The sequence below is a fragment of the Strigops habroptila genome, chromosome 20, assembly GCF_004027225.2.
Source record: "Strigops habroptila isolate Jane chromosome 20, bStrHab1.2.pri, whole genome shotgun sequence".
Lineage (NCBI taxonomy): Eukaryota > Metazoa > Chordata > Aves > Psittaciformes > Psittacidae > Strigops > Strigops habroptila.
Window position 1 is genome coordinate 3,999,383 of NC_044296.2, and position 21,802 is coordinate 4,021,184.

The following is a 21,802-nucleotide window of genomic DNA, read 5'->3' on the forward strand; positions in this document are numbered from 1 at the left end:
AGAAAACATCTCCTTTTAGCCCTCAGAGAGAACTGACTTGTTTTGCCTTGCTTCCTAGACTTCCCAGCTTTTCATTAACATTAACCCTACTTCACACTTTGGTGCATGCTGGGCATGTGCTTCTCTGTTCCAAGGCAACAATTTTCATATACACCCTCTTTTGAGAGATCTCTGTCCCAGAAAAAGCATAAAATGCCCAAACAAATGCTACAAGCTGCAAATAAAAAGTCCAGTGAGCAGACAAACTTGCTTACCTAGATCTGCAGTGAACATCTTCCTTAGCCAGCACAAAATACTTACTAACTTCCCTACCTTGTGCTCTGCTTGGCAGCTCCTTTGCTGCTGGGTTGCTCTGCCTGTGAGTGTCTGGCTCCCAAGCAGACTGCCAGGTCTGACCCACAGCGCAGGTCCCAGGCTGATGTCACCCATCCACATCAGGATGCAATCAGACAGCTCTTCTCATTCCATCATCCCTCACTGAGGGGGGTGAGTCCAGCTCCTTGGGTTTGCCCAAGGAAAAACAAGTACTGGTTTAACAAGTTAAAAACAAGAAAAGGCAGTGAGTACTTTCTGGCTTCACCATGTCCCTGGTCAGAAGGTAGTCAGAGCAGCGGGCCCAACTTCTCTTATCCTCCCTCTTACTGCCAATGTACTTTCAACAGAAGCCCTTCTGTTCGCCCTTCGCATCCCTCACTCCCGCTGAGGTGTGGCTTTCCTATCTGCATTCTTCTACACACAGGCAGCACTTCTATATTCCTCCTGGCCATCCATCCCCCCTTCCACCTTCCTGATACTTCCATTCTGTGTTTGAGCTCAGCTAACAAGTTCATGTTCATCTCTGCTGGCCTCCTACCATTTTTGTTTGCCTTCTTGCATGTTGGGATGGACTGTACTTGTGCTTAGATGAGGTTGTCCTGGAAGATCAACCAACTGTCCAGGCCCCTTTGCCTGCCAGACACTCTCCCATGAGATCCCACCAAAGAGATGCCAGAACAAGCCAAAACCTACCCTCCCGAAATCTTAGTAAGTACATCTGACACGACTAGTGTCCAAGTAAGGCAACTGAGGCATCTGAAGTACCAGCTAGAACATCTCCTCGAAATACATAAAGACATATATTCCCAGAGCTACGTGTGTACCTCGAGAGAGTACAAATGTAGAATGCAAGAAAGAGGCACCTAGAAAATCCAAATGAGCTACTCAACAATTTCTCTGGGTATTTTCCTTCATTCTCTCTTCCAATGCCTGCTATTTCCTCCAGTCTTGCTGTAGAAATAGCTGCCACTGGCTGCTGTCACATGATTTAACTGAGGAAGAAAATTAAGTTATTGGTCTCAGGCTGCAGTGAGCTAATTCAGGTTGGAAAATCACACAGAGAAATCAAGAAGGAGCTTACTTCTACCTGAACTGCTCATCTCTCCTTTCTCTGAATTCATCAGTACAAAACACAGCAAGAGTCAGGCAGTCCTAGTGAGACCTTCTCCTTCAAACAGTTTTCACAGAATCCCAGCCTGGTTTGTGTTGGAAGGGACCTTAAAGCTCATCCAGTTCCAACCCCCTGCCACGGGCAGGGACACCTTCCACTAGAGCAGGTTGCTCCAAGCCCCTGTGTCCAACCTGGCCTTGAACACTGCCAGGGATGGGGCAGCCACAGCTTCTCTGGGCACCCTGTGCCAGCGCCTCAGCACCCTCACAGGGAAGAGCTTCTGCCTCAGAGCTCATCTCAGTCTCCCCTCTGGCAGGTTAAAGCCATTCCCCTTGGCCTGTCCCTACAGGCCCTTGTCCAAAGCCCCTCTCCAGGTTTCCTGCAGCCCCTTTAGGCACTGGAGCTGCTCTAAGGTCTCCCCTTCAGGAGCCTTCTCTTCTCCAGGCTGCCCCAGCCCAGCTCTCTCAGCCTGGCTCCAGAGCAGAGCTGCTCCAGCCCTCGCAGCAGCTCAGTTGTGATAAACAAGACAAAGGGACAGATGCGTGTGACTTCTCTGCCACTGATCAAGCAAAGATAAAACATCAAAGTGGAACTGGATCATCTTGAATGCCAACACAGATGAGAAAAGTTCTCTCTCAGTTGGGATGCATTTGGGAAGTTGAGGGAGGTGTCCTGTACTACAACCTACACGATGCAGAGCAGGACTTTTCACACAGTCCTCGTTCTCCTCCCTCCTGCAGGAAACACACAGGCTTTAATTACTCTGTATGAGCTGGCTTTGAATCTCAGTATCACCAGATCCATCAGTTTCCCAGGTATTTGTTCCCACAAACTCTCCAGCCTGTTCCAAAGCTTAGAGAATGAAAAAAACAAAAAGGAAATTTAAGATTTTTTTTTTTTTAAATGATACTCTTACACCTCTCGAGCTGGTACGTTTTCATCGTTTTTAATTTCAAAACAGAAAACCTTATCTGAGAATGACATCTGCATTCCCAACTATACCACAAATGCAAAATACATTAAAAGCATTGAGAAAGAGCAACCAATAGAAAAGATGCGCCTTTCTCCAAGATGAAAAGAATTGTGACTCACTTTTCACAATCATTACTGCTTAATGAGAAATGCAATCTATCAGATGACGATGGTTATTTAAAAACAAATCTGAATGTGAATTAGTCTTGATTAGAAAGATAACTTGAAAGCCCTGTAATACCGTCAGGACCCATGGGAGCAGGTCTTGGCAAACACAAAGAGCTTATAAAGCAGAACGTAACAAGTTCTTTCAGCAGGAACTGTCCTCTTCTTTGCTGAAATACTATCTAACATCAAAAGAACCTGTCTCCAACTGTGCTTTACCGCTTATAAAAATAAATCATTATGGGACACTCTGTTATTTGTCAGGATACTGAAGGCTGCAACCACACCATGGTTTTTATCCAGCAACTCTGGCGTTACGGGATGGTCTCTGGATGTGATGTACACTGGGACCATCTTCACAATCTCTCCTGCACCACATTTATTCCACACTGGGCCAATCTCTCTCCAATACATGGATTAATCTCTCTGCACTGCAGGCAGCTGTTTGGTCCCGCCTGAGCTGAGACAATCAGGCCTGCTCCAGCTTCAGCCCGGAGCACAGGCCAGAGTGACAGCCACAGCCATTTGGATCCCCCTCACAAAGTCAGAACCTCACAACCCTGGTTCATGCTGGCTGAGCTCAGGGGTTATTTTTAAAACACAAGATACTGAGGATCGCTTTCTCCTTGCTTCAATTGGCCACAAATAACTTGACAGGAAAAATCACACGGAAATCATTATTTTGGGAGTTCTGCCTTCATGCTTTTACCTCAGCATCATCTCTAAACAGAAAAATTCCTCTGATTTTGTCTTTTGAAAACATTACACACAAATTTTGACATAACGTCTTATATCCTCTAAAAGGAGGTGATCTTTCATCAGAAATACAAGCAGGAGATAAAATACGAGAGCAACAATAAGCGATCCTGACCCTGGAAATCTTGTTTCCTTAGGTAACTTTCGTTCTATCAACAGGCTCTAAATTCACAGCTAAAGTAGAGTCAGTTCAAAACTGTGCTCCCCTCTTTAAACTGGATTTTACCATGTACTTGTTATGTCACAGCAATGTTTGGATGCATCCAAAGAGCAAAATTCTTTAAAAATGTGATGTTCCAAATAGTGCTGTGAGATATAGACTTAATGTTCAGCATTTAGAGAACAAGTACATGTTAGTTAGAGCTCGCAGTACAGAAAATCAAGATGTACTGTTTGTTTTGACTTGTGGATGTTAGTTCTTTGGAGATTTTACAATCTCATTTCTTCTAAGTTTGCCTTCACCTGCACCAAGCCAAAGAGCAGAGCACCGGCGAACACAGCGAGGGAAGAAACAGACATGTTTCCTTTAAGAGTCTATCAATGGGTGGAGAGAGCCACTACAGTCCTTCAAATGAAACCACTGCTCTTTTCCAGTGTGAAAGGATCCCCTGCTGAGACGGGTTCCTTATAACAGAGAGCCAGTGTAAACCAACACTGCCATCAAAGCCTAGAGCCCGGCCTCCACCCGTTCCTGGCCATCACTCCCACTTCACTGCCAGCACCCCCCATACTCAACACAAGAATGTGTAAGGCTTCAGAGAGAACCAGGCTGAAAAAAGATTTGGGTTAAAACTTACAACTTCTTTTCTTTGACTTGGGGTTCATTTTACTCCATGCTGGTTCCTCAATGCAGTTCACTACCTGGCTTCAAAATCGTTTGTGCAGGCTCAATGCAAGGTAAAAGAGAAAAGCACAAGTGGCTGCAGAAATGCAGCTCAAGCTCAGCAAACTGTTCTGTTGCAGAAAACACCTCCACTGAGCTCCAAGTGTCCAACTGCTACACCATACCTGGAAATATCTGGATTCATATCTTCAAGTCTTTGCTGGCTTCTGCAAAAGGAATCTGAAAAAAAACCCAAAATAAAACCAAAACAAAACACAAAATTAAGCCTAAGTATATTACATATGCAGCTCCAGGCATTTTCTGAGTGTATATATGCAATTAAATTGCAGTGGCCCTCAGCATCACATCACAAAGAATCATGGAATCCCAGACTGCTTTGTGTTGGAAGGGACCTTAAAGCTCCTCCAGCTCCAACCCCCTGCCACGGGCAGGGACACCTTCCACTAGAGCAGGTTGCTCCAAGCCCCTGTGTCCAACCTGGCCTTGAACACTGCCAGGGATGGGGCAGCCACAGCTTCTCTGGGCACCCTGTGCCAGCGCCTCAGCACCCTCACAGGGAAGAGCTTCTGCCTCAGAGCTCATCTCAATCTCCCCTCTGGCAGGTTAAAGCCATTCCCCTTGTCCTGTCCCTACAGGCCCTTGTCAAGAGATCTTCATCAGCTGCCATTCAGGAAAATTCTCAACTGCAGGAATGATCAATATGGTTGTTTTGGTGTTTACTGGACACTGCTAGGTCTATAAAAAATTGGCTGTTGTCATGATACTGACTCTTCAGAGCCCATGCTCTCCTCCAGACTAGACACCATTTAAGTTCAGCACTCAAAAGGATGTCAGAAAACCATAAGTAGCCTTCAAAACCACAACAAAAATGTCTTACATCAAGCTTGTGACTCCATGAAGAGAAGAAAAGGGACTCCCTCAAGTGGAGAAGTTTTAAAAAGGAGCTTTCCTTAGTTCTGCCAAAAAGAGTGCACACTAAAAATCTGAACTTTTAAACCTATCATGTCTGCATGAGTACATAACCTCAGGGCTTCAGAGTTTAGACAGGTCCATGTCCCGAGGTAAACTTGGGAGGTAAGAGCAGAGAATTGACACATCCCTAAGCACGACCATTTGTCTCTCTTGGTACGGAAGGGTCTCGCCAGACACTAAGCACATGGTAAAAGGGCACCAACTCAAAAGAGACCTTCTCATTTTAATCAGAGCTGAAAGGAGCATGAGCTCCTCAAGCACAGCCTGTGCAGTTAGCAGCAGGAATCCAATCTTTGCCACATGTGAACAGAGAGGCCGAGTCTCTCTGAATTCCCCGTGTGACAGACTGTAAAAATAAACTCAGCTTCTGCAGATTTAGGTGGTCTATAACAGAAGGACAATGTAATAATCACTTTTCACTGTGTGTATTTGCTCTCCTTCCTGCCAGGAATGCTATCAATCTGAGAAACTGCTACTTTCTGCTTTATCTCCTTAGTATAACTCTAACATGAGAAGGGAATTAGATTAATAAAAATCTACATTTTATATGAATTTCACCAGTTTGTACAAGCTAACAGGTATTCCTCACTCAGCAGGTAAAAAGCACTTTGGGCTTAACATCAGATGCACTTTGCAATGCTGCCAGCTTCCTCACTGCTCTGAACACAAGCGTCTCACAAAGTCTATACCTCCCAACATATAGCCTTCAGCTAACAACATAACAGCTTTTTCCTTTAAATAACAAACACACACCAAAAAAACCCCACACAGAAATGGGGGACAAGCTCCTCTGCATTTTTATGTCTCTCTAAATCTCCTGACTATCTTGATAAACCTGAGCTCATAAACACATCAATCGCCAGCACAGCCTCACGTCTCACAACCAGTCATCCCTGTTGGCCATACGAGAGCCAACAGATGTTTAGAGGACAAACATCACCACGTCTGTCCTCTCTAATGCACCTTCCACCTGACTTCTGCAAAACTTACCTCACAAAACTTCACATTACACTTGCAAAACAAGGAATTACCTTTAGATGCTGATAAATTATGTAGATTAAGCCAGCATTTTCAAACCCGGCTAACTAAAATCCAGATGTCTGACTTCATGCTGAGCATCATTATCTATCCCAGGAACACTCACCTCCCGCTCTGATCCCTGACTTTACTCTTATTCAGCTGCAAGTACTTCTTAAAACCTCCCTTTCAGCTTTCAACGATTCCAGAAGTGGAATTTGCCATCAAGCAGTTGGTTTGGGTTTTCCAGCAACTTAAGATAATGATTTTTGGTTTACCCTTATGCTACTTGGATTTTGACCACGACACAAATCTGTTGTTAAAATATCAAACACGTATTCTTTCAGCCTCATGGCTTTGCCATCCTGGCAACTGTTTTCTGGGAACTGTTTCTGCTGCCAGCAAGAAAAATCTTCCCGCAAGTTCTTCATGCGAAGGGTTAAGAGCAAAGTACCGAAGTCTCCGCTAAAAGCTACCTCAGGAGGACAGAATGGCTTCCCAAAAAGTACCGCTATGGTCGGTCGCCTGCTCTGACCTTCCTCAGCTCAAAGGCAGCTCGATATAACCTTTTCCTTCTGTATTCCTTTCCGTACCAGCACCTCCAAAGGTTTTTCTTCTCCTCGAGGTTCCCGCAGCCCATAAAAGCCCACCCGGCCCCTTCCCCACCCCGCCGGGCAGGTGGGAGCCGGCTCCTCGCAGCTCTTCCCTCAGTCCCGGCGCGGGACCGCCATGAGCAGCCGGTCCCCGACACCCCGCTTTCCACCGTGGCTCCTGCAGGCCGAGCGGGACCCCCCGGCCCCGCCATCCCCTCCCTGCTCAGGCACTGCCCCGTCACCCCTCGGGCACTGCCCGCTTCCCCCGCGACCCTTCCAGGCAGCCCCGCTCCCTTCCCTCCGCTCCCGGCACCACCGGCCCCACGGGCTCCCGCCGTTACTTCACCCACCGCCCGCTCACCTCCAGCCTCCCCCGCCGGGGCGGCGCCGACCCGGTCTCCGCGGAGATCCGCGCCGTGCCCGGCCTCTGCGCGCCCCGGGCGGAGCGAGGAGGCGGCGGCCGCGGGGCGGGGCCGGCCCGGGCTCTGCTCCGCTCCGCTCCCCGCTGGCGCCGGCCGGGCCTGGCCTCTCTTCCCCCAGCCTCACCCGTCGCCTTCCCGCCCGCGGCCCCCGGCCTCAGGGCGGCCTGGCTGCGGGTGGGGCAGTGCCGGGCTGAGGGCCCCGCGGCGGGGCTGCCCGTGAGCGGGGCACCCCCGGGCCTGCTGGAGACGGGCGGGTTGTGGTGACCCTGGAGCGCTTGAGCCTGTCCGAGCCTTGCCAGGAACAACGCACCAGGCAGGTGACGGGTCTTAAGGGAAGGACAAGGTGTGATCCCGCATGAAGGGGAAACTTCGCCTGGTTACCTTCCTCCAGAGGGTACGAGCAGACAGCGGGTTGGAAGGGACCTTAAAGCTCCCTTCGTCCAGATTGCTCCAAGCGCCGTCCCACCTGGCCTTGGACACTGCTAGGGAAAGAGAAGGGCTGGAAGGGACAGCCCATGCTAGGACCTGTATGAGGTGACAAAAATGATATGGCAGCCCTAATTCGGATGGAGCCCACGCAGAACATCACCAAAAACCTGATGTTCTGTCCTGTCAGTGCAAGCTAATACAACCCTTTACACGGTGCCAGTTAGAGCTGCGAAAGTAAGGATGAAGTGCTAATGAACTCACCTAGCAGTTATATGAACCTTTCATGAGTGCAAATAAAACCACAAAGCAGGTGAATCTTCTTCATGAGAAAGAATCACAGAATGGTTGGGGTTGGAAGGGACCTTCAAAGGTCATCTAGTTCCAACCCCGCTCCGATGGGCAGGGACATCTTGAATTAGATCAGTTCTGGCTCCTGCTGCAGTCTGAGGGAAGAGACAGCCTTCGGGGATCCTGCCCCTGCTCTGCTGAACCAGCTTCTGCTCCTTTTCCCTGTCATGCATGCTTCTCCCCTCTTCTTTTGCCTGTAACCTCTTCTTCTACCACCATTACTCTGCTAAAGCTCTTTACAACTCTGCTATTTCCATGCCTGAGCACATGCTCTAGCACTTGTGTAACAACACATTTAAGTACATGTATGAACGCATGCACACACATATTCTAAAATCCAAACATCACGCATCAAGCGGGATATAGAGCAGCCTACAAACACCTGAGTGGGTAATGCTGGAACCCATTCCTGCAGTTCCTCGTTTCATCTTTTGCCAACAATGAATGGCTTTAGTTTAACCCAGTGTTTTCTTCACAAGTGGAGAAGAAAGGGGAACAAAAAACTTAGGTCCTTCAGCAAATGACAGCTGCTCTTTATATGGAAAAACATTGTTAAAGTACTACTTTACTAGTTCAGTCAAAACAAGGAGAAAGAGCTAATCCTGTGGACAACAGCTCTGGAATCTCTGCAGCACAGCTGTGCAGAGTTTAAGGCCAGAAAGGAAACAAAAATCTCCTTAAGATGATGTATTCACTCCTGTGTTACATAGGCCAGAAAAAATCCTACCCCATCATTCTTGCTTTCAAGCCTCGGGAGGACAGGTCATGTGTACTATTATTGTTTGCCAGTGTGCAATAATGCTTTCCTGGAGCACTTAAGACTATTCTCTCATCTTACTAAAATGCTGTCCATCAGCTCTTTATTTCCAGACTTTTCTAAAGCTGTTAGTCAGCACAGTTATAATAAGCATGGTTATAAATACCTTTGTGGCTAGAAATGTTAATTTTAAAACAAATACAGTGACTTGTTAGAATTTTCTCACTTATACATTTTAGTCCACACGTTCCTTTCCAATCAGGCGTTACACAATCGAGCTCGTAGCAGAGTGATGGCTTGAAAATACAGTTTCTGCTCCAGTAGCCAGGCTGACATAAACAGATTAGTATTGTTGCAGATATATCAGTGAATATAGTTGCATGAGGAAAGTAGGACCCTAGACTTACAATCATTTTAGGAATCTCTGGCCACATCACAGTGCTCCTACATGCAGGTAGTGCTCCTGTAGCTCGTCATGTGGCATCACTGAAACCAACTTAAAACTATGTGACCTGCAGCATCTGTCTTCATAAAACCAGCTTTTCTGGGTCTGGTCCAAAGCCCACTGACATCAATGAAATACACAGACCGCCAAAGGATGTGTATTTCATGAGAAAAAAGTATCTGCTCAGTTCAGTGCACGTGGAAGATGAAACAAAAACATTTAAGACAGTTGGAACAAAGGAAGGACTGTGTTTAGGGTGTTATTTGTCTGTGCAATCACAGACTGGTTTGGGTTGAAGGGACCTTAAAGTTCATCCAGTTCCAACCCCCTGCCACGGGCAGGGACACCTTCCACTAGAGCAGGTTGCTCCAAGCCCCTGTGTCCAACCTGGCCTTGAACACTGCCAGGGATGGGGCAGCCACAGCTTCTCTGGGCACCCTGTGCCAGCGCCTCAGCACCCTCACAGGGAAGAGCTTCTGCCTCAGAGCTCATCTCAGTCTCCCCTCTGGCAGGTTAAAGCCATTCCCCTTGTCCTGTCCCTACAGGCAATTTAAAGAAATCTCCCTCCAGATTTCTTGTATGCCCCCTTTAGAGAGTCCCCAGCACGCTGCCCTGCAGCATCAAAGCACAGAATCATAGACTAGCAGGTTGGAAGGGACCTCAAGGATCATCTGGTCCAACCTTTCTATTGAGTTACTATCAAGATATGGGTGTAGTTACTGAGAGCACAGCAGGAACAGCTTCACCAAGGGTGACCATTCCCCACAAACTGGAGCAGGACCCCATACTGTCTCTATGGCACAAGCCTGTAAAGCTCCACCCATCAAAGCACCTCAAAATACAAAGCCTTGGTGAAGAGCCCTGAACCATGCGTGTCCTATGAGTTGTATAAATCATCAATTTTGAACTATGAGTGCTGAACACTGCCCCTCACTCCCACAGCCATAAAAGATAAGGTTTTTTGCATATGTACCAAGACATCCAAAAGGATCTGAACCAAAGATGGACGCAGTTCCTTAAACATCAGGCTTTAAGTTGTTCCATGAAATAATTAGGATTTTAGGTACTTAAAAAAACATCACTTATTTTAGAACACGGGCTGCTGAACCCCCAATGGGTTTGTATTTATATTTCAATATATTTATGAGTAGGAAAACCAGTGGGTTTTTTAAAATGTAATCTTTTACCCACCAGCTGCCCACTGTGAGCGGGATGATATTGTCCTCAATGTCGAACAAGTCCTCTAGTTACAGACGATGAGAGAGTCACTCTCTGCAATCCTGTTCAACAAGTCCTAATAAAGATCGGGCCCCATGGTCAGTGTGATTCCGGTATCTCTGCTGCGATGCTGGGTTAGGATGTGCTCCCCTGGAAAACATCAAGTGTGGCCTTTGCCAATGAGGACAGCACCCTCGTGTGGAAAACCAAAGTCCCTGCACGCCCAGCCTGGCTTGCTCTGATCAAACTGCAAACATCAATGAAAGCAGCACGCTCCTGCCTGGCGTGGCACACTGCGCTGGACTCATCCGTCTGCGGACTGCAGCCTTACTAGTTATAGAATCACAGAATGGCTTGGGGTGAAGGGACCTTAAAGCTCACCTAGTTCCAACCCCTGCCAGGGGCAGGGACACCTTCCACTAGAGCAGGTTGCTCCAAGCCCCGTCCAACCTAGCCTAGTCCATCTTCCCACCACCAAACTTTACCTCAGTTACAGTGTGGAAAATAGTCAAGATGCAAGTTGCTCTGAGTCATGACTCTCTCAGGATCTCCTCGTCCTACCAACTTGTAATTCTCAAGCCTAAGGATCCCAAACTCATTATAATTCAAGACCAGGACACGCGATAGCCGTGGGATTAGTTCATCTACTCCTGAAATAGATCCTGTTTACGAAGGAAGCAGGAGGCTGTCTTCAGTAGAAACTGCAATTCCTCAGATGTTGAGGACTGCACGGATAGTTCAGGGAAGAACATGCAATTAATTACACCCAGTATCTGACAAGAGGCAGTTGCTAACTTGACTGTCTTTTTGAACTTGTCTTTCTCATTACCACTTCATGTCTTTGTCAAAGCAGAGTAAGTTGGGAATTGGGAAGGAGTCAGCAGCAGCAGACAAACTTACAGATCTGCTTCCCTGTAGATTACAGTTAGCCATGTGGTTACGGGCAGGCAGTGAGGGTGACAGTGGATAGATACGGCTAATGTCACATTTAAACTTCTCAACCGCCGCTCTAGAGCGTCCCGGGGGATGGCGCACCATGTCCGGGCCCTGCTCCCACAGCCAAAGAGCCAGGACTGAAAGCTGCTGCTGGGAATCTTCTGCACACAGTGAGCTCCGCAATGGTGCCACCAGCATTGCTCTTGCTCCTCACTTTCCCACCTAAAACTCCATCTGTGCCCAGCCTCTCCAGTGCCCGCTCTTGGTCAGTGTTTCCTTGATGCAACAGCATCAACATAACAGACTACAAGAAGTGAGAACATTTGCGCAAACAAAAAGGCAAGCAAAGATTGCAACAGCAAGCAACTTCAGCCCTTCTATATTAAGTTTAAACTGAAGACGACTGTAAAGTCCAAAGTCCCAAATACCCATCTGGGAAAAAGATGAGCCTGAGAATTTGTGTTACCTATTGATACTCTAAATCTGAGCCAGGAACACAGCTCAGTGGCAGCGTTCTCTTTCTACCCCCTACAGTTGTGTAATGGATGAATTCTGTGGTTAAATATCCTGTTGGCAGCAATGTCCTAGTTCAGTACAGAAAGCTGTAAAGACAGGAAAAATTCTAAGACTTCAGCTGTTCCTTATATTTGACTAAATAAATGCCTTTTAGGAGCTGAAGCGTTTGCTACAGCCACATTAAAAGCAGGATTGTATCCATCCACTCAAGAACTCATTAACAGCTCAGCGTAAATTGCCGTCTTTAACCCAGTTCTCCCCCCAAGAGGCAACAATATTCACTAGGTAACAAAAAATAACCAAGTATCCAAGGGTAGAAAGCCCTCCCCACAAAACCCTTCACCGAATCCAGTCATTGCACAAGAAAGAGATGCAAGGGTAGGCCATGGACAGCCTCTCTGAGGACAGGGTAGGTGGCAAAGACATTGCCTGCTGACAGTTACCATATAAACTAAGCTTTCCAACTGCACTTCTGGTAGTTTTAAGTGAAAAAGTAACAGTCATTTCAGTTTGGGGAAAATCCTAATGAAGAGAATCATGCTGATGAAAATAAAGCAAACTACAATTAACATTATCCATAAGAGCCAGTTGACCGATTTCTTTGCATGCTGTTCCAGGCGGTCAGATTCATCCTTCAGCTTCTCAAAGTTCTGGTCTGCCATCCTGAGAGAATGGGATAGTGTCTGTGGAGCAAAGAGAACAAATGGTTTCAAACCCAGATGTGAAAGTTCTCACCACTATTTCTTCCAGCAGAGAAGGTTCATCTGCACTACAGAAGCAGACAGGCACTGCCTCCAAGTCTCCCCCCTCTAATCTCACCTGGCACCAAGTTATAGGTAGAGTATTTAACATATTAGCACTTAACCTTTGAGTTGCAAACCCGAGAGGTTAGCACTTGAACATGCCCTACCTGGTTATCTTGTTTTATCACATTCTGTGCAGCCAGAGTGTTGTTTTTGAGACTGCGAGCCAAACTCAGCATTTCTTCAGCTAATTTCTCCTGCATGTCCTGATGATGCTGCAACATAGCATCCAGCTCCACTGCTGACTGCTTCTCATCAGATACAAGGCCTCTGCAAGAGCGTAAGGGGAAAACATTGGGATTTAGACTTCTTTGAGGGTTCATGTCCAAAGGTGTCCCTAGAATCTGCAACTCTGACAACAAGAACAGTTAGATCAGCTGCAGTCGTTATTGGTTGGTTTCTACCAGCAGCATGTCGCTCAAATGGAAGTACATCTGGGATTTAAAGGTCATTGGGAAAGCTCTTCCCAAAACACTGAGCATCAGAATAAGAAATTTTAACTTACTTCCGCTTCCTGATGTTTAACTCCTCAGAATCTGGAGGGAAAAAAAAGAAAGAAAAATTAATAAATTTGTGTTTTAGCATGTTATAAATTCCCATGCAATCACAGGTTGAAGAAACAAGTCTTCTGTAAGGGATTTTCCAATGTCCAAATCCTACTTGGCCCTCTGCCCCCGGGAACATGGATTTCAAATGCTCACCTGCTGTCCATAGGGAAAAGACAACACAAAACATCAAAAGCAGGGTTGAAAGAAGAAAAACCTCAGATGAATCATAGCCCTGAGGGCCTGGTTTAAGCCTGTGTGCCTTTGTGTTCTCCCTCAGGACACGTTAGATTGGCCTAGCTCCAACTACTGCAATAGTGGCTACAGAAACTGCAAATTAATTCCTACCAATTTCCTACGTGAATAACATGGCTGTGTATTTAGGAGGAATCGAGCAACACCTACTCTAAGCTCCTAAAATCACACAATTTGCTCAGAGCAGTAGAAAACAGGAGCTACGATAAAGGTAAATTGTCCTTGCTAATTCCGTAATTAGAATGTCTGTTCCTGTACGAGTTCCAGAGAAATAGGTTCCTACAAGTCCCTGCTACCATAGTGATAACAACACTTGGGCTTTCATCTGTCAGGGGTTTTAGTTTTGTTTGGTTTTAAGATCTGCTGTCTTGAAGAGAAGTGAGCCACTAAATTAAAACTACCTTTTGGCCAATCTCTAATATGTACCCTTCCTCTTTCTCTCCTTGTAAGACTCACATTAACTAAAGCTAGAGAAAACAACAGGTTAAACTTACCATCTATAGCCAAGGGGTCCTCGGAGGCAAAAAGAGAAACAAACCAGAATATTATAAAGGGCCAGTGATAAAAGACAGTCCCCCAGGCTTAGCGTAGTACATGTGCCCAGTATTAAAACTATTCAAACCAGAAAAAGGTGACTCCCCACCCAGCCTGGGACACATCTGAGGCACAGCCACCAAAGGCAGCAGAATGCAACAAGAGACAATCTTGTCATAGCAGTAAAGTAGCAGTAAAGAAGCAGCAGCACCAAAACATACTGTACCAAGCAGCTCGCTCCTCATTTTGCCTGTGCAACGAGCCTTTGTTTGCAGATGAACTGTTTTGGTAGCTGGGGTTCTCTCTTTAGTTGTTGTAGGGGTGCGTCCAGGGGCCAGGAACTGATTTGCCAAAGCCTTTTCAGTTGAGGAAGGCTGTGAGGAGGAAGAAGCAATGAGAAGTCATGAATATCACATTCTGCAGCCACATGGACGTGGGGAGCACTTCCTCAGCTGCTGTCCACAGAACAGTGAGCTCAGTCTGACCAGCAGCTCTGCCTGGACCCGCACTAACTGCAGCACAGCTTGTTGGCATTACAGAGCTCTCCTGATGCACGTGGTACCATCCAAACCAGGGGTGAGGCCTAAAGGACAGAACCTGCCCCTATATCACACATCAAAGAGGCGAGAAGAATGTAGTGAAGATGTACTTTGCTTTTGAAGAGCAGGAAATAAGCTTCTCATTTCATACCATACCTCCTTTCTAACAAAAGGCAAAAATCCAACCTATTTATTCACATTTTTACAAGGATTGCCTACAAAGATTTCAATAAGTGTTTCTTTGAAACGTAAAATAAAGGCAAACATAAGAACCAGGCAATAAGGTAACACTAAACAGAGAATACAAGTTTTTACAAGCCGAACTAGTCGATCTTACCAATTTTTCAGCTTCTAAAAGTCCCTTCAGGAAGTCCACTTTGCGAGAGTATTCGTTCAGCAGTTCTGGGGCTGGCTTGCTATCAGTAGTGAAAAACAATCATATGAAAACCAAACGTTATCAGGATTTTCTATTGTTCGGGCTGCTTTCCCAATAAAATAAATTAAAGAAGTGCCCCAATACGTGGTTCTTAAAAAAGCGTTTTTAATAACAAGCCCACAAGAGACTCGCACCCGGCGCAGGATTCAGAGCGCGGCTCACCTGGCCTGCTTCTTCAGCTCCCGGAGCATGTCTTCAAGAGCAGCCACATACTGAGAAGGAAAAAAAGCTTTTAAGCGACAACGTTAAGGAGAAATATTCTGTCTGACAAAGGCTACCGCGGCTGAGAGCGAGGTCGCGCTTTTATCACTCCATAGCATTGCCTCAGTCTATTTCGAGGAGCCGAACCGCGCTGCTGCGGGGACAGAGCGGCAGGAGGCTCCCCCCACCATGCCGGGTCGCGCCTCACCTTCTCCAGCCGCCACTCCTCGGGGTCCCGCTGCTCCGCCGCCAGCGCCTCGCACCGGCTCAGGAGCCGCATCAGGTTCAGCTCCAGCCGCGTCGCCGCCATTGCGAACGGTCGCTAGAGGAAGCTGCCCCAGGGCCACTTCCGGGCGGCGGGCGCCATTGTGGGGCGGGACACGGGCAGCGGTGGGCGGGCCGGCGGGGCTGGAGCCGCCGCGTTCCGCCCCGGGAGGCGGCCGCCGATCGGGGCGCTGCGGCCGGGCTGTGGTGGCAGCGCGGGAGGCGGGGATACCTTCCCCTAGAGCAGGTTGCTCCAAGCCCCTGTGACCCTGAACACTGCCAGGAATGGGGCAGCCACAGCTTCTCTGGGCACCCTGTGCCAGCGCCTCAGCACCCTCACAGGGAAGAGCTTCTGCCTCAGAGCTCATCTCAGTCTCCCCTCTGGCAGGTTAAAGCCATTCCCCTTGGCCTGCCCCTCCAGGCCCTTGTCCAAAGCCCCTCTCCAGGTTTCCTGTAGCCCCTTTAGGCACTGGAGCTGCTCTAAGGTCTCCCCTTCAGGAGCCTTCTCTTCTCCAGGCTGCCCCAGCCCAGGTCTCTCAGCCTGGCTCCAGAGCAGAGCTGCTCCAGCCCTCGCAGCAGCTCCGGGGCCTCCTCTGGCCTCGCTCCAGCAGCTCCACGTCCCTCTTGTGCTGTTGCCCCAGAGCTGGATCAGGACTGCAGGGGGGGTCCCCAGAGCACAGCAGAAAGGGGAGAATCCCCTCCCTCAACCTCCACTGTTGGCTTCTGGGCTCAAGCACACACTGCTGGCATACTGCACCATGGAACAGGGTAGACAGAGCGTGGATTTCACACCAGTTCCATAGAGGGCTGGTACGGAGCCTGCTTGCTGCTTCAAAACACTTTCTGCACGATGGCACCTTGCCCTCAGGGGATTCACTGCACAGATATGAAGCGCAGGGAGGCAACTCCATCCAGGAGGGCTCTGTGCTGGGGCGTGCATCTGCTCCACGAGCACCCAACTGCTCCGAGGTGACACCACGGGCTTCCTGTTGGTGCTTCCTCACTGGAGAGAGCTGACCCAGTCCTTTATGAAGTATGGACAAAGACATGCCCATTGCAATTCAAAGCCTCCTTCAGAAGAAGTTAAGCAGATCAAGAGACAGGCATCAATAAACTAACACATGTATTTTTAAAAAGTGCAAAGTATTAATAAACGTTTTTATATATTTTGGTCTCAGTTAAGACTATTACAACATTAACAGTTCTGTAAACCACACAGAAAGTTGTCATAAAAACATAAAAAATTAAGGCAACACACATTGACCCAAACTCACTGTTGGTCCCATTGGAGTCCGTTGTAAGGCAAATGGAAACAGGCACGGCAGCAGAATCAGGGGACTTCTCCTGTACACGCAACCCATGTATTTTACTCAACGTACGTTTTATGTTCTACTTTCATTGCAGGGTTTTAACTTAAAAGTGAGGAGTATTTCTTTTTAAACAACCTTGCTTAACCCTTACAGTACTGTGTATTTGCAGGCCACCTTCCCAGCAGCCATGTAAAAGAACATGAACAAGTTCACAGCCTTCAAAGGGTTAAAGCCAAGGCTGCAGTCAACTTCAAAGAAGTCCAGACAGCGTATTTCACTTCTCTAGACAGGGAGTGTGAGAGTAAGGGTCCGAAAACCTCCGTTTGACTTTTGCTGTTGGTTCGTATTCATCCAAGAGTTCCTGAGCGTGGGCCATGGCAGACCCTTGTGCAATGTACACCGAGTGGATTTTATCAGTTCGCCTCGCTGGCTGCTCCCTTCGCCTAAGCAGTATTTGAGACTCTTCGTTAGCTGAAATCCTACCCTGGGATTCTGTACATTTGAAAATCCCGGGAGGAAGTTTTATATTTGCTATTGGCATCACCGGAGTTCGACGGGGCACTTTAATCCTGGACAGTGTTAAAGATGATCTGTGTCTTGAAGCCAAGGATGCAGAGGAAGAATTTGAAGAGGTTTGCAAAAGAGAAGGCACTTTGCAAATGTCTTTGGCAGGCTTACTGGAGCTTTGAGTATGGCAGCATAACCCAGTAATTGCTTTAAAGAAACAAAATCCTTAAATACTGAAAGCATGTAACTTAATACAAGCAATTGTGACCAGAGAGCATCTGGTCACCTGGCTTCATGTGGTGAAAGATGTAGAATAAAAAAAACACACACTACCTTAATACTGACCTTCGGTATCCATCCGTCCTGTTCTATCTTCAAGCAGGCTCTCTGTGCTCGCTGAGGTCTCGGAGTCTACATTTTCCTCATCAGAGCCTCGCTGATCGAGCTCAGGTAACCGGTAAGTTATATCTTCCCTGCATCAAAACAGAGATTGTAGCACTCTAAAGACAGCGTCTTTGACACGAGCAACTTTGTGCAGCTTATGTTCAGAGGTAAACCTTCCTGCATGCAGTCATTAATTATTAATTCTCATGGTTTTTCCTCTCAACTGGATCATTTTGGACAAAAGGTATACTGCTTTACTACCTGTCTTACCTCCAAACGCACAGGGCATGCTCTGCAGAGATAAAGGGTGACTTACTTTTCTTCTTTTATTGACTGTATGCGATCGATGAGAATCTCCTTTTCCCGGTTATCTGCTTCAGAAACTTCCTCATCTTCATGCAACGAGTCCAGTTCTGAGTTGCCACTGTCACTGCCTTTGACCTGTGAGCTTTTACTCTGCAAGACAAATTTACATGTAACACTTCTCATGAGCCATACGAAGCTATACAAGTCGAGACTGCCTACTAGTTGCAAGGTGGAAGACGAATGAGTAGGCCAAATGAAAGGCTAATGGAATTGATGGAGAGTTGTTAGTTATCCAGACAAATGCCTCAAAAAGCAATATAAATTTTTCTGTTCACCTCATTTCTGGGGTTTTGTTACCTTGAAGCATAGCAATTTGGATTCGCCAGCCTCAGATTAGTTTTAGTAGTCACTTACAAGTAATATTATTACATTGAATACATGTTATATTCAGAATGTCTGTAAAATACCAGTCATGACAGAACAGGTCAGCAGCCCTGCATGCAGTCTGGGGGGAAAGTTGCACCAATACATGCAGTCGTGATTGTTTGAGAGTATTTAAAACCAAGTTACAATATATGTAGTAAGTATTTTAGTCATGCAATAGTACCATAAGGGAAAAAACCCCCCAACACATGCATTCTTAACACAGGCAGGGTACATACCAGCATCCCCTCATAAGGGGAAGAAAACCCAAGTTTTACAGGCCAGAGCTAGGGAGAGATCAAGACCAAATTCACTATATGAGGATTCTGATCAGAGTTTGGTTTGGTTTAAATCAATACAACAAAACCAAAAGAACACATGTATCCGCCCTAATAGAACACAGCATATTTTTGTCCACTATCCACCTCTGGAGTGAAGGATCTCCTTTGCCACGTCAGAGGCTCAGCAATCTTAGTTCTACTGATTGAATTATATGGAATAGATTTTGACCGCTACAAGAGCAGATCCCCACCCCTGCACCCTTCATTTCTCAAACAGACTACAGTGCAGCTGTATATTTAGCTCCTATCTACAGTTTTGGCTAAGTCCAAATCCCTTTTTTTCTTGCAATTGATCTTTGACTTACTGAATGGGATGGACAGGATAAATAAGTAGCATATCCATTCCCAAGAAATTGGCGAGATGCCTTCTGCTGGATGATGTGGATTGGTGGTTTGTTTCAACACTTACCATGTTCTGCCGAAGCAACGAGAGGCGTCGAAAAGCAATGCTCTCAGCTGCTTCCAGCTGACTGATCTCATCCATTTTTATCTTGTACTTCCTTATCTGTTCCTTTATGAGCATCTCTACACACCTGGAGAAAAGGGCAAGAGTTTATTGAGCAGCCTCTTTCTTTAAATGCTCTGGAGACAATGACGGTGGGATGAGATACCTCTCCTGGCCTGGGGATGTTTGCCACACACGCACACGGATGACATGCAGTCAAAGTGTCCCAATGGCATGGGAACAGGTTGAAGAGACCAACACAGCAAGCAAAACAGGACAGACTGTTGAAGACACTGGCACATGTTCTTCCTGAGCCTCTCATGCTGACTGTACACAACAATGGTAAGTAAACAGATATTACCATGGCTGCTAACTGCTTCTTCTACCCATCTTCCCTGTGCTGCCACAGACTGGTAGATAAAGAATGACCCTGCAACTGCCTTTTTCCACCTCTGTGGCCCCATGGGTCAGTAAGAAGTTACAAAAAGCTGCGATTTTTCAAACTTTGTTTCCACTGGAGGCAGACACAAGGCCAGCCATGCAGTGAGGATAGCAAGAGGCATTCAGAGAGCCAGAGCTGCTGGAGGGTGAGAGGAGATCAAAGAGGCTCAAGGACTGAACCTTCTTCAATTCGAGGAACACCACAGAAGAAATAATCAGGGGTTTCCAAATATGCAGGAGACAGTTTAGTTCTATATCCTACTGTTTATTATGGCTTGTATCTCAGCAAAATATGTATGATTAGTGTACAATCCCCACAAAAGATTATCTTGATGTAAAATACAAACCTGCTATTTAAGACTTAAGCCATCCTACTTTATGCTTTGTAAACTTGAGACAGGTGGAAAGACTTGGAGAAGGGCATATAAATGGACAGCACTATCAGAGCCAGAATTGAGCAACTCTTAACCCCGAGTTTCTCAGCTTGATATGAATAAGCTTGTAACAAATACAGGTAGTAGCACTGGCCTTCCATCCTATTTCAAAGTCCTACGTTGCAGCAGACTGCTAAAACTTACATGGTTGTTTTTGAAACATCCTTCATGCTGGTTAAAGGGTCAGAGGTATCAGGACAACGCAAAAGGCACGGAGCAAAAACAATGGCCAAGGCATTGGGTGACATACGGTTGACATCTTCTATCAAAGCCACTCTGAAATTCAATGTTCAGGGGAAAAACAAAACAGATTTTAAGTAAACCTTGCTAGAATAGAAGCAATCTGATCAAACTTTGCCAGAGCTCCCAAACAACACGTATGGAAATCTGTGGGGTACTAAGTATGTAGAGCAGTCCAAAGAAGTTTTAAAATTAATTCACACCTAAGTGGTCAAAGTTTCATACACCAGAGACAGGAACAGGATGCCACCCGGGCTAAGCTGATCTGGTAACCTCTTAAAGCAACTCTGGTGATTCAATGCCTCCTCCTTAAAAATACCTTTTTTCTCTATTTTTCTCTAGAAAATTCTCAAGTTCCTTGGATAAGAGCAGCCCCTTTACCAGTACCACTTATCCCTGCTCCTAAAACTAGTGTTTGTGCAAGCATTTATAATCCTTATGCAGTCCCTACCAAGTATACTGACATCCTTGGTTCACTGTGTACCCATCTGTATAAATCCTGGTGTTCAGGAAAGACTCACCTAGTCTTTCAGATCTACCTTTGTCTTCAAAGTTGTTCTTACCTGATTTGATACAAATACACCAGAAGGTAGAAGTAAGCGCAACTATCAACTTCAATTCTTTCATTTCTAGAGCAGCAGCACAATCACTACACTGACACTTTAGGGTTTAAGATTCTAGAAAGCTTCCAAGAGGGACTCAAAAACGTCTCATAGAGTTTCTCTCCAAATGAAGTAATTAAATTCATTACTTGACCAGATGGAAGATGAGTCGCTCCAAGGTATTATGATTTGCTTGTGGAAGCTGTTCAAGGACACTGTAAATGGCACTGAGTTGCTCCTGCTTTTCTGGTAGTTCTGCACAAAGGAAGAAAGCACAAGATGATAACTGCTGTGCAGCACCAGTGAGAGGCACTTACTGACATTGTCTCAAACTGTCTGCAAAAGAGATTAAATTCTTAGAGGTCACACTGCCATTTCATCGTTATAACTGGATATTAAAGTAACCCTCATGGCACTGCAATTTTCTTGCTTTTCAGAGCTGCTGTGGTTAGCAATCGTCAATCTAAATCCATCAATATTTAGAATGCCTTAATGAGGAGAAATCCCCTGGAAAGTGTTCTAAGATGTCTAAAATCATTGCTGTAAGCAAACTCTTTCGCCAGCACGAGCACCTCAAAAGTTTCTTTCCCAAGGGCATGACGAGTTAAAGAAAAAACATTGCTTTGAACATTTCCAAGACCTACCTACAGCTCGGAGAAAGTCATTGTACTGCGCAGATGTCATCAGTGGATCTGGTAACTCCCGGAGCCATTGCTTAAGGACACCTGTGATAGTGTGAATAGGGTAATTCTCCAGTTTCACGGAGTTTGGATCTGAAAAGAAAAGGTTTTATTTAGAGCAGTTCATTCCTTTGATGTACAGAATGGGAACCCCAAAGTAGTAGGATCAGAAATACTCAGATCTCCTGGTCAAAGAATCCAGGTGGCAATTTGGAATGAAAAAAAATAGTCTGTTGATAGTGATTTATATGTATTAAGCAGCTTTTTCCATCCAAATCACAGGGAAAACTGCAAGG

At 46.3% G+C, this 21,802-nt stretch overlaps 3 protein-coding genes across 14 annotated transcripts in view; all 3 read right to left on the reverse strand.

Annotated features, from left to right (window-relative positions):
• CERS4 (ceramide synthase 4) overlaps window positions 1-7,439 on the reverse strand; it is a 38,169-nt gene extending 30,730 nt beyond the window's left edge. Inside the window, exons 1-2 of one of the 2 annotated variants that reach the window (XM_030509627.1) lie at window positions 7,107-7,183; window positions 4,328-4,382 (exon numbers count right to left, since the gene is read on the reverse strand). In XM_030509627.1, coding sequence (XP_030365487.1) covers window positions 4,328-4,347 — 20 coding nt within the window. In that variant the 5' untranslated portion in view covers window positions 4,348-4,382; window positions 7,107-7,183. Of the gene's footprint in view, window positions 1-4,327; window positions 4,383-7,106 lie in introns of both variants that reach the window. The other variant, XM_030509628.1, reaches the window with a different exon arrangement.
• Window positions 7,440-8,778: 1,339 nt separating this feature from the next.
• Window positions 8,779-15,515, reverse strand: USE1 (unconventional SNARE in the ER 1). Of its 4 annotated transcripts, none has more exons than XM_030509632.1 (8): window positions 15,338-15,515; window positions 15,091-15,140; window positions 14,830-14,908; window positions 14,175-14,327; window positions 13,914-13,932; window positions 13,125-13,155; window positions 12,727-12,889; window positions 8,779-12,499 (listed from the first exon to the last, which is right to left on the reverse strand). In XM_030509632.1, the coding sequence occupies exons 1-8, from the start codon at window positions 15,437-15,439 to the stop codon at window positions 12,317-12,319; spliced, it is 780 nt and encodes a 259-aa protein (XP_030365492.1). In that variant the 5' UTR covers window positions 15,440-15,515; the 3' UTR covers window positions 8,779-12,316. The 4 variants fall into 4 exon arrangements, with proteins under 4 accessions (XP_030365492.1, XP_030365493.1, XP_030365494.1 ...); XM_030509635.1 differs by lacking the exon at window positions 8,779-12,499 and adding an exon at window positions 12,508-12,676 and having other exon boundaries at window positions 12,712-12,889; XM_030509633.1 differs by lacking the exon at window positions 13,914-13,932 and having other exon boundaries at window positions 14,180-14,327.
• A 984-nt stretch (window positions 15,516-16,499) lies between these two features.
• The window catches only part of MYO9B (myosin IXB), a 43,814-nt gene continuing 38,511 nt past the window's right edge, over window positions 16,500-21,802 (reverse strand). For 3 of the 8 annotated variants that reach the window (XM_030509637.1, XM_030509641.1, XM_030509640.1), the window contains 8 exons: window positions 21,471-21,599; window positions 20,976-21,081; window positions 20,129-20,260; window positions 19,074-19,197; window positions 18,563-18,610; window positions 17,911-18,050; window positions 17,556-17,683; window positions 16,518-17,417 (listed from right to left, as the gene is read on the reverse strand). In XM_030509637.1, coding sequence (XP_030365497.1) covers window positions 16,978-17,417; window positions 17,556-17,683; window positions 17,911-18,050; window positions 18,563-18,610; window positions 19,074-19,197; window positions 20,129-20,260; window positions 20,976-21,081; window positions 21,471-21,599 — 1,247 coding nt within the window. In that variant the 3' untranslated portion in view covers window positions 16,518-16,977. Of the gene's footprint in view, window positions 17,418-17,543; window positions 17,684-17,910; window positions 18,051-18,562; window positions 18,611-19,073; window positions 19,198-20,128; window positions 20,261-20,975; window positions 21,082-21,470; window positions 21,600-21,802 lie in introns of all 8 variants that reach the window. The other 5 variants (XM_030509636.1, XM_030509642.1, XM_030509643.1 and 2 more) reach the window with 5 other exon arrangements.